The sequence below is a fragment of the Ochotona curzoniae genome, unplaced genomic scaffold (assembly GCF_017591425.1).
Source record: "Ochotona curzoniae isolate NIBS_2020 unplaced genomic scaffold, NIBS_Ocur_1.0 scaffold_4953, whole genome shotgun sequence".
Taxonomy (NCBI): Eukaryota; Metazoa; Chordata; class Mammalia; order Lagomorpha; family Ochotonidae; genus Ochotona; species Ochotona curzoniae.
In genome coordinates, this window is record NW_024467127.1 from 4,399,467 (window position 1) to 4,415,225 (window position 15,759).

The 15,759-nt window shown below is 47.1% G+C and overlaps 1 protein-coding gene across 1 annotated transcript in view; it reads right to left on the reverse strand.

Moving 5' to 3' along the window:
• The window catches only part of ERCC3 (ERCC excision repair 3, TFIIH core complex helicase subunit), a 29,329-nt gene extending 26,115 nt beyond the window's left edge, over nucleotides 1-3,214 (reverse strand). Inside the window, exons 1-4 of the mRNA XM_040971172.1 lie at nucleotides 3,113-3,214; nucleotides 2,748-2,953; nucleotides 1,664-1,900; nucleotides 88-137 (exon numbers count right to left, since the gene is read on the reverse strand). Of these exons, the coding sequence (XP_040827106.1) occupies nucleotides 88-137; nucleotides 1,664-1,900; nucleotides 2,748-2,953; nucleotides 3,113-3,140 (521 nt within the window). The 5' untranslated portion in view covers nucleotides 3,141-3,214. The remainder of the gene's footprint in view (nucleotides 1-87; nucleotides 138-1,663; nucleotides 1,901-2,747; nucleotides 2,954-3,112) is intronic.
• Between the last annotated feature and the right edge of the window lie 12,545 nt (nucleotides 3,215-15,759).

Consider the following 15,759-nt stretch of genomic DNA (forward strand, 5'->3'; position numbering starts at 1 on the left):
GGCAGAGAAGAGGTCAGCTCCTTCCCATAGCCCCTCACCCTGTATTGCAGTGAGAGGCCCCGGGGAGGGCAGCCTCCAGTCTCTTACCTGTTGTGCTTCAGGACCAGCTTGACCTTCCCGTAGCTAACAGTGCACAGCTGCATGAAGATACAACAGCAGTCGAATTAACAACAAGCAGCTCACCCAGATCATGCTCACCCCTAGTTGCTTCTGACCTCCAAAACCGGGGTGCAATCAATCCCAACACAGCTAGCTAGGGCTGTCTGCACCGAGCTTTTCCCACGAGCCCCTGCTTCCGGAGAGCACACTGCTCTTCTCACTGCCCTCTGACACACACTCTCTTTCCCCATCCCCCCCACGCCCACAGTGGTCATTACCGTGGCCCCCTGATCAGAGCCCGCACATAGCAGATGCACAGGAGCTGTTTGCCGCAAACGTAAAATTCAAAGTAAGGATCTTGGTGGCAGAGAAAACAGGCCAGCTCTAGGAAGGCAGCTGTAGAGCTGGCATGGTGGCCATGAAAATCTCAACACTACCCAAACCCTTGGCTGTTGTCCTACCCCACCCCCATCCCACCGTACACCAACACCTGTGCCCCAATAGCAACTACCAATCAAGAGTGAAGCCCGGGCCCAACACAGTAGCCTAGAGGCTAAAGTCCTCGCCTTGAACGTGCCAGAATCCCAAATGGACACTGGTTCTAATCCCGGCGGCTTTGCTTCTCATCCAGCTCCCTGCTTGTGGCCTGGGAAAGCAGTCGAGGACAGCCCAAAGCCTTGGGACCTGTACCTGCCTGGGAGACCCAGAGGAGGTTTCTGGCTGCTGGGTTCAGATTGGCTCAGCTCTGGCCACTGAGGTCACTTGGGGAGTGAATCAGCAGCTGGAAGATCTTCCTCTCTGTCTCTCCTCCTCTCTGTATATCCACCTTTCCAATAAAAATAAAAATAAATCTTAAAAAAAAAATTTTTTTAAATAAAATTTAAATAAATAAAAAAAGAGTAGAGGCCCACCATGACACTAAAGCAGGCTCAATCCAGTGAAGCAAGAGTCCCTCTTCCTGGTCCCCGCTTGCGTGGCTACTCTGGGCTTGGAGGCAGTGGCAAACTGTGACTCAAACCCCCTTCAGATCAGCCCAAAGCAACACAACCCACCAGCCACATCCTCAGGACGGCACATGCCTCGACAACTGCCGCCTGCCATTCCCACTTCAACATGTGAAGGTCCTCTTGACTCTCCCCGGTGGAACACATTCAGCCTTGGTCTCAACGCAAGCCATCTAGCCTTGAAGAGAGTTCAGCACCTGCCTGGGGCAACTATGGCTGACAAAACCAGAAGCCACAGCCCGGGTGGCCGCAGCCACTACTCTGACGCTCTCAGAATTCTGACGGATGGACGCCTATGACGGAGGGAAGCAGGTGAAGCGGTTCCTGGTTGCCTTGCTCCCTGTCGGCAGCTGCCTCCTCACTGACAGCACTTGTGACATGACTGAGCAGGGCAGCTCTCTCAGCGTCTCTGCTAGTACAGCCTGAATCGTGACCCACCCTGCAGGTCCCCAGGGCTAGGGCCAGACAGTGGGAGAACCGCGGCGAGCACAACTGCCGATCTGACGGGCTGCCAGGGGCGCCGACCCCCACTACGGCCACCATCAGCGACCCCGACTTGCCTTAATAAACTGAATAATCCCATCGGGGACTCCGGTCTTGCTGAGCTTGCGCAGGTACTCGGTGATATCGCTGGTCTGCAGCCCGACGCTGACGGCGGCATACAGGGAGTAGGCCGTGAGTTTGTACTCATGCACGTGGGTGGGCCGGCACACTGGCTCTGCAATGGCCACTAGGAAGTCCTGCGCGTATTTGTACACCGGTGAGAAGGCTTCCAGGAAGATGTGGCCATCGGGAGCCTGAGAAACAGCGGCAGACAGGACACGTGTGAGTTGCGGGAGCCGCTGGACTTGAGCCCACAGAGTTAAAGGCTGACAGCTGTGGGGCCGGGGGGGAGGGGGCTCTGGGCAGATACACAGCAATGGAGCGAAGCAGATTGCCACAGTCAGCAGCTGCCTCCCACAATGAAGATTCTGCCCAAGGAATGACCCTGTCGCTGTCGAGCTTCGGAGATCCTCTATGAGATTTCAACTCAAGGCAGAACACTGACTACTGTTGCGGTGGCGAGATAGCACAACTGGCCAATCCTCTGCCTGCAGGTGCTGGAATCCCAGATGGGCACCAGTTTACATCCTAGCTGTTCCACTTCCCTTCCACCTCCCTGCTTGTGGCCTGGGAAAGCAGTCGAGGACGGCCCAAACAAAGCCTTGGGACCCTGCACCCACATGGGAGACCTGGAAGAAGCTGCTGGCTCCTGGCTTCGGACTGGCTCAGGTCCAGCCGTTGTGGCCATTTGGGGAGGTTTTTTCTGTCTCCTTCTCCCTGTCAATCTGCCTTTTCAGCAAAAATATGTAAACCTTAAAAAAAAAAAAAAAAAAGATGCAAGCAAGCTACAAGAAACACTTGCCCTAGATTAAAAAAAAAAAAAAATCTGACTATTTTCACTTGGCACACAAGCTGGCTGCTAAGCAAGTGTTTCCCCTCATCTGAAAGAAGGTGCACAGACTGCTAAATAGCAGACACTGTCTGTCCTGCGGCTGCCTGCACATCCTAGCACCGGGTGTCCGGCCAGGGGGGAAGCCCGGGTGGGTGCGCGGGGCTGCATGCTGTCCTTCCACTCCGGACCGCTGTCCCAGGCCCGCTTACCACCCACAGGGGCCGGGAAGCGTGGTCGTCCTTGAGCGGCATCTGCAGCCGGTAGTCCTTGGCCCCATACTCGTCCACTTTGGTGCCCGACTCGTCCACCTGCTTGCCGGCCGCGGAGGGCACCGCCTCCTGAGGGTCGTTTCCAGGGCCGTCATCTTCCTCCTCCTCTTCCTCCTCATAGTGCCGCTTCTTGGATTTCTTCCTGTCTGCGGATGCACACGGGGGGGGGGTGAGCACGGCAAGGCGCCCGGCCCGCGTCCCCCCGCCCCGAGGGCCAGCCCAGCGCCCCCAGCCCTGCCCAGCGGGTTCGCGGAGACGTCCCCGTCAGCTGGCACACGGGCGGGCGACGCCGCCCCCCGTCTCACCGCGGTCTCCGCGGTCCTTCTTGCCCATGGCAACGCGGGAAACGAACCCGGGGATCAGCCGAGCCCTCCGCCGACCACGGAGGACCGTGCTTCCGGCTCTCGCCGGAGGTTCCTCCCCAGTGCGCACGGGAAGTCCCGCCCCCGGGCGCCGCGCAGGCGCCTTCCGCCCTGCCGTGGGAAATGGCTGCCGCTCCGAGCCCGAGTGGCTGCGGCTGCTGGGGCTGCGCTGGGTGGACGCTGGGTGCAAAACCCAAAGCAGACAGCGTCGCCCCAGCCCAGCCCTTACTGAGATGGAGACAGAGGAGGTGGGGCCCGGCCACGGTCGGAACAGCCCTTACGGCGGGGCTGGGCAGGTGACGGCAACAACCCCGGAGTCTGAGATGGGAAACCGCTGGAAAGTTCTAAGCAGAAGCACGAGCCCCAGTCAGTGTGGAGGTTCGCCTTGTGGCCGGGCCACCGTGCTGACTGCAGCCTTCACGCGGCCCTGGGAGGAGATGCCGCCGCTCCCCAGGGAGGGAGAGCAGCAGGAGCCGCCCAGTGCCTCCATTCTGCATATAGTTCAAAGAAGGCGTGATGGGGATTTGCTTGCTAACTTCTAAAACATATCGTATTTGGTTGAAAAGCCTAGAGTTAGATCGTGCCTCCGCTGTTTTACTCTGCAGATGGCTGCAAGTCCAGTCTGATCTCAAGAACTCGGTCTGCCACGTAGGTTGCAGGAGCCGAAGTTGCCGGGCCATGTTCTGCTGCGTTCTCAGATCCCTGAACAGGGAGCAGGGTGGGAATTGAAGCAGCGCTCGCACTGCAGGTGGCTGTTGGCTCAGCCCTGTTTACTGACAGAGTGTGACAGGGTTAAAGGATAACCCCAGGCTTTTTAGAGCTGAAGGTACGGGGTGTTGAGTGGAGGTATTGATCGGCTCAGCCGGCCACGCCCCAAAACATCACAACCTGCATTGACAGCTAAGTGCCTCACATGGAGGGGGCCCTGTGTTTCATGCACCTGGGCAAGGACCACTTGTGGCTTGCCAACCGTTGCCTTCTTGCTGCAGCCTTTCATGGCAGAGAATGGGGGTTACTGCGTCTCTTCCCACCCTCGTGACCAGTGTTATTCTTGGTTACTCTCTGGCACTCCCAGTCTTCAAATACCCCCAGAGCCTGCGGGAAAATCTCACCTCGCTTCCAACCCAGCTTCATGTTGGAGGTAGCAGTTGGTGGCTCGAGTACTTGGTTTCGGCCACCCACTTGGGAGACCCAGATGGACCCAGAAGCTCCTGGCTTCCACCTGGCCCAGCCACAGCTGTTGTGGGATCTGAAAAACAATCTCTTTCAAATAAAAGTGGACACTAAGGAAATTAGGGGAGGATGCAGTTCAATTCATAGCAGCGCGCTCTTCGGACAGTTGAGTGTCAGGTGTGGTTTTAGTTCAGGAACCCAAAAGTGTACACTCGAGAATCGTCAACATCTGCAGTCCTGGAGTTACAGAACTATCTGAGATGATCCAGGGAATGGATCTAGGCAGAGAAAGGGGCCACGGGGCAGAAGCTAGAAGACACAGAACTGGGCAGCAGCGGCTGAGGAACCGTCTGTGAGACTGGAACCTACAGTCCTGGAAGCCCTGATTTCCCAGCACGTCTGGGTGGAGAATGTGGTCCAGCTGTCCGAGGCTGCTTGTCAGGGAAGCACATCAGAGACTGACTTAGCCCCAAGAGGGATGCCACTGAAAATTGCGGGAAAACGTGCGGCTGTTGTTCTTACACTGCTCACTCTTCACTAAGCGGGTAACAAGCATTTATATTCCATGATATGGCAAGATCACACCTGCCTGAGCCAAACCCCAATATGGGGGACATTGGATAGTTCCAGTGCATCCAGTTTTAAGTAGTTCCATGATGAATATCACTCAGCGGCATCCTGGATTATTTTAAGGCAAATTCTGAGAAGCAAAAACACCAGGTTAAGTGCAGGTGCTTTTTAAGCTCTTGTTGCCGAACCTGATTAACTTGACTAGCAGGAGTGATGAAGAAGAACGATAATTTAACATTTTTGCCATTAAGATTTTGGACTAAGTAAAAGCGCCCACAAATCACAAGTTCAGAAATTACAAATAGGGCCCAGCGCCGTGGCCTAGTGGCTAAAGTCCTTGCCTTAATTGCGCCAGGATCCCATATGGGCACATGTTCTAACCCCGGCAGCTCCACTTTCCATCCAGCTCCCTGCTTGTGGCCTGGGAAAGCAGTCGAGGACAGCCCAAAGCCTTGGGACCCTGTACGCACATGGAAGACCTGGAGGAAGTTCCTGGCTCCTGGCTTCGGATCAGCACAGCTTCGGCTGTTGCGGTCACTTGGGGAGTGAATCATCAGTGAATCATCAGACACAAGATCTTTCTCTCTGTCTCTCCTCCTTTCTGTACATCTGACTTTGTAATAAAATAAATAAATCTTTGGGAAAAAAAACACAAAAATTACAAATAAGCAAAAATAGTATCTATTCATCACAATCACAGGAGTAATATACATTTTTGCAGTAGTTTTTCCAAGTATTCTTTTTTTTTAAGATTTATTTATTTATTGGAAAGTCAGATATACAGAGAGGAGGAGAGACAGAGAGGAAGATCTTCCATCCGATGATTCACTCCCCAAGTGAGCACAACGGCCGATGCTATGCTGGTCCGAAGCCAGGAACCAGGAACTTCTTCTGGGTTTCCCACGTGGGTGCAGGGTCCCAAGGCATTGTGCCGTCCTCGACTGCTTTCCCAGGCCACAAGCAGGGAGCAAGATGGGAAGTGGAGTTGCTGGGATTAGAACCTGCACCCATATGGTATCCCAGGGTGTTCAAGGCGAGGACTTTAGCCGCTAGGCCACGCTGCTGGGCCCTAGTTGATGAATCTTGGTGGTGATTAATTCTATGTTTGAACTAGCCTAGGCTAGTTGGTCACACATTAGTTTATATGTTGCTGTTGAAGGTGGTTTTTAGATGTGTTCAAAAGTTATAATTAGTTGTCTCTTATTGTAGCTTATTTGAAAAGCAGAGTGATAGATCTTCAGTCAGCTGGTTCACTCCCCAAATGGCTGAAACAGGCCATCCAGAAGCAACATCCAGGTCTACAAGGGCAGCCTACGGAGGGCTGGATCGGAAGCAGAGCAGTCTGAACCAAACCAGTGCTCACAAGGGATGTTGGTATCACAGGTCAGCTGGTGGTTTAACCTGCTGTGTTACAATGTTGGCCCTAATCAGTTGATTCCTAAATAAAGACAACCCACAAGCTTCATCCAATTATGCCAGCTTGATTTCCCAAGGAAAAGGGGATTCTGCCTTCAGATTGCAACAACATACAACTTCTTTGTACAATTTCCACACAGGAATTGAGTTTCTGACCTTTGAACTCCAGACTGACATCAATTGTGACCTGAATTGTTCGCCTCCACAACCATGTGAGCCAGTTGCTTAGATGACTTACTCTCCCTGACACCATGGTTCAGTGGAAGCAGCATCTCCTTTCGGTCCTGTTTCCCTGGAGAACCCTGATGCAGGTTTTGGTGAAAGCAAAGCAGGTGCTGCTGTTAAAAACACCCGGCTGTGGACATGGGTTGAGGTGCTTACGATGGGAAACGCCGGAAGAGTCTGTTAGTAGAAATTGGGACATAAAAGTCGATTCCACTGAGGACTCGGATGAAAAGGAGAACTATGTTCTTGCAAACTGAGGAAAGGAAATCCTTGTTATAAAGCAGTAGAGAACTGTTGCTGTTGAGTAGGAGAGGATACTTGCAGGCCCCAAATTTAGATATTTCCTTGGTTTCCATGCAAAGCTTGAAAGTGTGGCTTGGTCTCTTCACTGCCTAAGGAACAATCATTAGAAGTAATCTGATATGTAAGATCTGGACAGTTCTTAGTCTACCAATATTGTAAAAATTTAGAAAGTGTAGGATGGCTGGACAACCATTTGCAAGAGAGTGTGGGGCCCGGCGTGGTGGCGCAGTGGTTAAGGTCTTCGCCTTGCACGCCCGGGATCCCATATGGGCGCCGGTTCTATCCCAGCAGCCCCGCTTCCCTTCCAGCTCCCTGCCTGTGGCCCGGGAAAGCAGTCGAGGTCGGCCCAAAGCTTTGGGACCCTGCACCCGCGTGGGAGACCCGGAAGAGGCTCCTGGCTTCGGATCGGCATAGCATTGGCCGTTGCGCTCACTTGGGGAGTGAATCATCGGACGGAAGATCTTCCTCTCTGTCTCTCCTCTCTGTATATCCGCCTTTCCAATAAAAAAAATAATAATAAAAATAAATCTTTAAAAAAAATCTTAAATAAAAAAAAAAGAGAGAGAGTGTGGTTGATCAGAGCGAGTATCTGATCAACCTCAGAAGTCCGCACTGCAGGGTGTGAAGATGGGAGGTGATGAAGGCAGGCAGGAAGGGGCGAGAGAGAACAAGTTGTGAACACCTTTTATTCTTCAAGAAAGGAGGGGAAAAACTGAAGTCGCCTCAAAAGCTGGAGGGACAGACCTGGGCTATGGACATACTTCCTCTTGAAGCCGCTTTGTTCTTTTTAAGATTTATATTTTTTTGATTGGAAAGTCAGATATGCAGAGAGCAGGAGAGATGGAAAGGTCCGTCCGCTGATTCACTGCCCAAGTGGCTACAACGGCCAGAGCTGAGCCAATCGGAAGCCAGGAGCTTCTTCTGGGTCTCCCACATGGGTGCAGAGTCCCAAGGTTTTGGACCGTACCCCACTGCTTTCTCAGGCTACAAGCAGGAAATAACAGGGATGGGAAGTGGGGCCGCTGGGATTAGAACTGGCACCCATATGGGATCTCAGCACGTGTTAAGACGAGGACTTTAGCTGCTAGGCTACCATGCCAGGCCCAGGTGGTGTGTATGTGTATAATTATTTTGAAAGGCTGATTTACAGACAGCAGAGACAGAGAAGTCTTCCATCCATTGATTCACTCCCCAAATGGCTGCAATGGCCAGAGCTGTGCTGATCCAAAGCCAGGAGCCAGGAGTTTCCTCTGGGTCTCCCAAGTGGATTCAGCTGCCCAAGGATTTGAGCCATCCCCTATTGCCTTCCCAGACAATAAGCAGGAAATGCGATCAGAAGTGGAGCAGTCGGGTCCAGTGCAGTCGCCTAGCAGCTAAAGTCCTTGCCTTGACGCGCCCAGGATCCCATATGGGTGCCAGTTCTAATCCTGGCAGCTCCACTTCGCATCCAGCTCCCTGCTTGTGGCCTGGGAAAGCAGTCGAGGATGGCTCAAAGACTTGGGACCCCGCACCTGCATGGGAGACCCAGAAGAAGCTCTAGGCTCCTGGCTTATTTTCAAGTAAAAATAAATAAATCTAAAAAAAAAAAAAAAAAGAAGTGGAGCAGCTAGAACAGCACACTCCCACCCCCTTTTGGGATGCAAGCAATGGAAAGTGGAGGATTAACTTTTTTTTTTTTAAGATTTATTTTTTTCTTTGGAAAGTCAGAGAGGAGAGACATAGAAGAAGATTGTCCTTCTGATTGTTCACTCCCCAAGTGCCGCAACAGCTGGAGCTGAGCCGATCTGAAACTAGGAACCTGGAGCCTCTTCCAGGTCTCCCACACGGGGGCAGGGTCCCAAGGCTTTGGGCTGTCTGTCCTTGACTGCTCTCCCAGGCCACAAGCAGGGAGCTGGATGGGAAGTGGGGCTGTCGGGATTAGAACCAGTGCCCATATGGGATTATGGCCTGTGCAGGATGAGGACTTTAACCGCTAAGCTATCCCGCCGGGCCCTGGAGAATTAACTTTTTGAAACACCTTGCTGTCCTCCACCTTCCGTTCTGAAAGGGTAGGACAACACTTCCAGTGGGTTGCAGGGGGACTGAGCCAGAAGTCTTCAGAGGTACCTTGCCCTGCCATGTTTGTTTCCCTTGGGAACATCCATCCATGCCTTTTTCATTCCCACTTAACCCCCTGGGATGTCTACCCTCTGCCTTTCCTGTCACTGTAAGTTGGAAGCAGACAACTTTGCTTGCCTTACAGCTGAGAAGAAATTTTGCTCCAACGTGAATCACAGGGTCCCCTATAATTGATGATTCAACGGTAAAATTTAACCTGATTAAAAAAAAATTGTACCCAAGGAGAATCAATATGGCAGAATAGGGTAAGGACACGTTTAAACAGACAGAGAAACAATCAGGATGAAGCAGAGAGGACATATTTCAGGAAACAGGAAAGGACAGAACAACAGCAGAGGGGTACCTGGAGTCTGACCGACCCAGGAAAGCAGCGGGCACAGCAGTGTGGTGTTGCAGTGACTGATACTCCAGCATGGCGATCTGAACTCCACCAGTAGCCAGAACTCCACCAGCAACCAGATGGGAAGGGACTTTCACTGGGAGCTTGGGAGGTGAATCCAGACAAACTGTCCATCCTGCGAATCCGTTTGATTTGACCAGGAGCAGAGACAGAGCAGCAAATCTCAGACAGGCAGTGCGAGAACAGAATGGATTTCATAGCCCAGTCAGCCCCCTAGAGCCGAATTGGGCGCCATTTTGCATGAGGAAAGGGCAAGCGAAAGGATGGAGCGGGCTCTGAACTGGGAGTGAGCTCATTTCTGACTTAGTGAACTGCAACAACATAGCATTCTACAGGTAGTGGTGGTACAACAGGCACCATTTTGCGCACTGTGGCAATAGCTTTGGGACTACAGGGGACAAAAGTAAACTGCACATGTGCTGAGCTCGCGAGAACTCGCTGAAGTCCCACAGGAAAATAATACTGACTGTGGCATCGTACCAGTCAAAATAGGTCTGTGTGGCACCCAGACCTAACGTCCAAAGGGTTCCGACAGGATCAGCGCCACCAACAACTTAACTATATAGGACTCCTGGTGTCTCCCTATTCCTGGGACCTGCTCCAACCAGAAGTGGGAGAAAGGTTGTAGAGACAACGGTACAGCCTCAGCACAGTATCATTGGAGGTGGAGAGTGGTGAGCCAAGAGCTGGGGCTATGGAGACCACGGTGGAAATCTGACATAAGAACCCAGACCAGGAACTCGCTGGAGGTTGTGGCACAAGTGGCTGCAAGCAAAGAACTGTGTACCAACTGCAATAAGTAAAATTGCATTGTAGACCTGTGGGTGACACAGCTTAGAAACCTGCCCCAAGAAGAAGACTCTGCTAACCAGAAGGGCAATGATCAAGAGCAAAAGGAGAGACAAAGGCAAAATGAATATTACTGAAGACTCCACTGCAAAGGAGCAAAACCCTTTGCCAACCTCAGAGTTAACTGAGGAAGACATCGAGAAAATGGGGGACACAGAATCCATAAGACTCATTTTAAAGATTCTGATAAAAAATGAGAAGCTCATGCAAGAGTTCAAAGAATTTAAGGAAGCAGCAAATCAAGACTGGTATATCAGAAATTAAGAACACAGTAGAGCAAATTAAAAGTACAGTGGAGAGTCTCCAAAATAGAATGAAGCAAGCAGAAGAAAGAAAATTGTCGGCCTAGGATAATATACCCAGCAAAGCTTTGTCTTTGAAAATGAAATGAAATTCTTCCGCAGTAAAGAAAAGTTAAAAGAATTTGCCTCTTTCAAACCTGCCCTACAAAGGATACTTCAAGATGTTCTCTTGACAGAGAAGAGGAATAGCAACTACCAAAACCAAAGGCAAAGGGGAAGAACATCCCAGTAAAATGACAACAGAAGACTAAACCAACGAACAACCCATTCCTAAAATGACAGGATCAAAGTACCACCCATGTGTATTTAACTCTGAATGTAAATGGCTTAAGCTCAATCAAACATCATAGGTTAGTAGACTGGATAAAAAAACAAAACCCATCTGTTTATTATCTGGAGGAGACACACTGCACCAACAAAAATCAGCGGAAACCATATTGCATGGATTTTGTTGTTTTCTGTTAGTTTCACCTCTTCAAAACACTTTCTTCTGATTAAATCATTCAATGACTCGTAGATCATGCAGTGGCATCATTTTCTTCAAGAAGGTTCTTGATTTTCACTTCTTCAGCTACACGCTAGTCATTTAATAGCATGTTGTTTAACTTCTTGGTATTGTTAATTTCTTTTTTCTCCTGTATGTTGATTTTGTTTTGTGGCTTTTCATTTAAGGGAATGTATAGTAGCTGTGTAATGGAGACTGTCATATCTAGTAACATGTCATTTAACTTCATGGCATTGTAAATTTCTATTTTTCGGGCCTGACGGCGTGGCCTAGTGGCTAAAGTCCTTGCTTTGAACGCACCAGGATCCCATATGGTCGCCGGTTCTAATCCCGGCAGCTCCACTTCCCATCCAGCTCCCTGCTTGTGGCCTGGGAAAGCAGTCTAGGACGGCCCAAAGCTTTGGGACCCTGCACCCATGTGGGATACCCAGAAGAAGTTCTTGGCTCCTGGCTTCGGATCGGCATAACATCGGCCGTTGCGCTCACTTGGGGAGTGAATCATTGGACGGAAGATCTTCCTCTCTGTATATCTGACTTTCCAATAAATAATTAAATCTTAAAAAAAAAAGTAAATTTCTATTTTTCTTTCTATTGTTGATTTTGTATCATGACTTTTCATTTGAGGGGATGTACAATAACTGTGAAATGGAGACTAACATCCGGATGTGAGGATGCAGTGTGGTCGGCATCTCTGTTTCCAGACAAAGATGGACTTAACAGTGAAACTTTACTATATCTTGACAATAGGATTCTGGACTCTCTGCCATTGTCCATGCCCGCAATGATGGACATATGACTGAGTATGAAGAACTAAATGTTAGTAATGATATAAAGGAACTAGGTGGTGGGGAGAGGAATTGGGGAGAGGATAAGGGAATATGGAACTGTATCATAAAATGATAGCAATAATAATAAAATGTAAAAACAAATGTACTGAAGCAGCAGGATGTTGGGGTAAAAGCAGGGGTGGGGGTGGAGAGACAGAGTGAGTGGGAGAGATGACCACAACAGTCAGGGCTGTGCCTGAGAATTCAACACCAAGTTTCTGAAGCTTAACACACACTAAGTTGCCCCTTATATGAAAGTATTCACTTCCAGTACCAGTGAGAGAGAGACCATTGTTTAACATTCGCTAGGTAAGAGAGCAGACCTAGTTTGTTTTCAGTCACTGCTAAATTCTTGTTTGGATACATAAGACGCCAGATACAGTTGTACTCCAGCAAACTGTGTAGGGTATTATAGAAGAGGGCTGGGGAACATAAGGCCCTGTGAAATAATTTGTTGGCCCTGTCCAAGCAACCACAGGTGTGACTCCAAATTCACTGAATCTACAGCAGGCTAATTTTTTAACTGACAATTTTCTATCAACTGCAAATGGTGTTATGAATATCCAACCCCTGAAGAGTGGCTCAGTCCAGACTCAGTGTTTCTAGGTTAGTCTGGAATAGGATGAACTCAAGCAAGGGGGACACTTGGGAACAAAGTCTCCAACAACAGATCTGGGCAAACCAATCACAGTGGAATAAATACCAGTTTTATTAACACTCAAAGTGTCATTCTTTTATGTTCATTCCATAGTCCAGAAGGTTACTCAGAGTAAGCCTTTGCACCACAATCTTTCAAAAAAAGAAAAACAAACTGACATGTAATAAAAAGCAATTTTCATTGTGCTAATTATTGCAGGCCTTCATGCATAAAAAATCTAAACAAAGATGTGTGCCAACAATATACAAATCTCCATATAAACAAAGCCATTGATCACTAAACAAAATATAAACATGGTTTCTTTTATATTAGATTTCTTAAAAAGCTATTTACCAGCAAGAAAAAAGAAAAAAACAAATACACAGAAATTATAAAACTCAGAAATTTTATACATTTTTTACAAGCACAATTTTGAATGAACACAAAGTTAAAATGTGCATGAAATGTGGCACATACCACACTATATCTGGCTTCTGGTAGGTTCTAATCACACTGGTTCCTTTCGACATAGTAAGCTTAGTGACATTCAACTTCAATATTGGACTTTATTCCTAACACGAGTAACTTTATGTGGCACTGCAAATGAAAAAACAAGGTGTTTTCTCTTTTAATATAACAGTATCAACTGGAAATTAAAATTCCCAATTAGTTTTCTGCCAGTTAACTTAAAACACACAGTACAGTACAAAGACACAACAACGTTTGGAATTTCTAAACCAATTTATAGTCAATTACAGAGAATTACAATATATCATTGTGTTGTTTTATAAATCCAGTTTGACCTTGCCCAGCATGGGAGAAAACTAAAAGCTGAAATCTTTTTCGGGAGCAGAATAAAAGGAACATTCGCAAACTAACAGGACAGGCCAACAGCAACTGGAGGTATACAAATCTTGACATCTTTTAAAAGACAATTTAGTTTCTCACATTTGTGATAGCACTGAAAATTCAAATGCCATTTTAATGGACAGTGTGTTTTTGTACTGCTCAAAATCTATTTTTCCGGTTTGTTTTCATTTTCCAGAATTCTCAGGAGAATCCAATGCTTCTCCTTGCAAGCATTTTAATTAGAATCTCAGTACAGTATGCATCCAATTCTGGAAATACAAATACATTTTGAATGGCTAAAAACAAAACTAAAAAAATATTTGGATCAGCCAGCTGAAAATATATTCATATAGTAAATAATCTCTCAGAAAGCTTTTATATATATTTAATTATCCTAACTAAATAGTACCCTTATAAAACAAGTTCATAAAAATGTAGAAACAAAATGAAAGTAAGAACTTACTGGGATATATACATGTGCCTACTCACAGAAAAAAAACATCTCCACACAAACACGCATCCCCTGATACACAAAGCATACTTTCAACTTGGTACCGAATTTGGAAAACATTATAAAATTAGAAAGAAATGTTGAACTCCTGAGTTCTTCAACAGATACAGAACTGTAGATAATTATATTCTGTAAAAACAAGAAGGTTCATGTAAGTCAGGAATAGCAGTGCAATAACTGATGGCTACATCTTGAAAGAAGTTAAACACAGAGACACAGACAGTAGTTCAATGCACGCATTCATGATGCTCATGCACTCAGCAACAAGTATTGGTCAGAACAGGAAATCAGTGTACAAATGAAACGTTTCCAAAAATGTGCAAAAAGTCAACCTTAGTACAGAAAAAAAAAAAAAAAACTTTGTACATAATTATAAACTGCCCAGCGTTCAACTGAGATTAAAAACTTATACAGAGAAATCAATAGGTTAAATATAGAGAATTTAATGGCTACATTAAAAATGTACATAAAGTCAAGGAGTAAATTTACAAATTGATAAACATGGTTGCAGTAATTAAAAGTTTATCTTCAAATTTATCCAAGTTTGCTTTTATTTACAATGAATAAAATAATGTGAAATGTAAGAGATGTCGCAGACATTAGAAAGTATTTTTTGGTATTAACTTTGCAGGGTAGCAAACTTTAAAACCAACAGCAATAGAAAAAGTGTAAACCTTTTACTTACTAATTAAGATTGTATTAAAACAACTGTTTGTTTTTAAAGAAGTATTCTTGTTCTTAGACACTGCACTTATCATTTAAAAGGATATATATTGCAAGGGTTTGGCTTTCTTTTTGCCCATAAGCCTTTCCAGCTCTCTTACTTCAGGTGGAAGAAAAGCCTTTGGAAGATGAGAATATCAAGCCTAGTTTGGAATCTAAGTACCTCACAGAATTTACCACGTACCTTGTTTTTGATTTCTTCCCCTTTAGTAATGCTGCCCCTAGGATCACCGCTAATCCTATATGCATTTACAAATATAAACAAAGGAACACAAAAGTGCTTTCAGGATAATCATTAATTTAATTGTTCTCAACAAGCGTTAAGGGATTCAGAAATCCTTACTGGAAGACCAATCCTGCACCTCTGCTGGAGAGCAGACACTTCCCTAGGCTCTGAAACACCTGTGGCACAGGCAGATGTTGGCCGACAGCCTACGTCCTTCACAGCTTTGCTGAAATGCCCCTCAAGTCAAGCACCAGGAACAGAGCACGCCACCAACCTGAGACGTCAAACATCCGCCCAGGTGTATCTAAACGCACTTGTGATTAGGTGACGTTAATGCATTGGCACGTGTACAGCTTAACCTTGTGATGTCTGTGTAGTTTCTAAGTAGAAGCATTCTGCACGTCTACATGAAAATACTGAGCACCCGTCCTTTCCTTGAAGGATAGATTCAGATACAATTCTGTTAGTACCTGCCTTACCATTGCTATGTCAGCTTAGAAATGGGCACATCTACCAGTGCTCATCATTTTGGCTATGTGTGCAGGAAATATAAAAGCTTTGGTTTAAAGTGATTCTGATAGTACAGGTTGTGATACAAACAAGAAGTCATCAGGCAAAGGGATAATAGTACTTGCTGACTGGACGCCTTTGCTATTCATAAAAATGTCATATGACCGTCAATTAAAAATGTACAATTTGAAAGATACAAACACGTAAGAATTACAGGAAGAGAAAATTTGTTTTTGTTTGTTTTTTCTTATGTTTGTTATAGCTACGACTCCTCTCTCTGCTTGAGAGCTCAGTACCACCTATAGCTCTGAAGGTGAGTACAGAGTTGTGTGGCCCTGGCACTTCCCATGCCAGTCAGGGCATTCTGTCTAGACCATGGCAGAAGTCAAAGTCAAGTTAGATTACTAGGAAGTAGGAACAGTGACTTCACAGCACGCCTTCCCCAG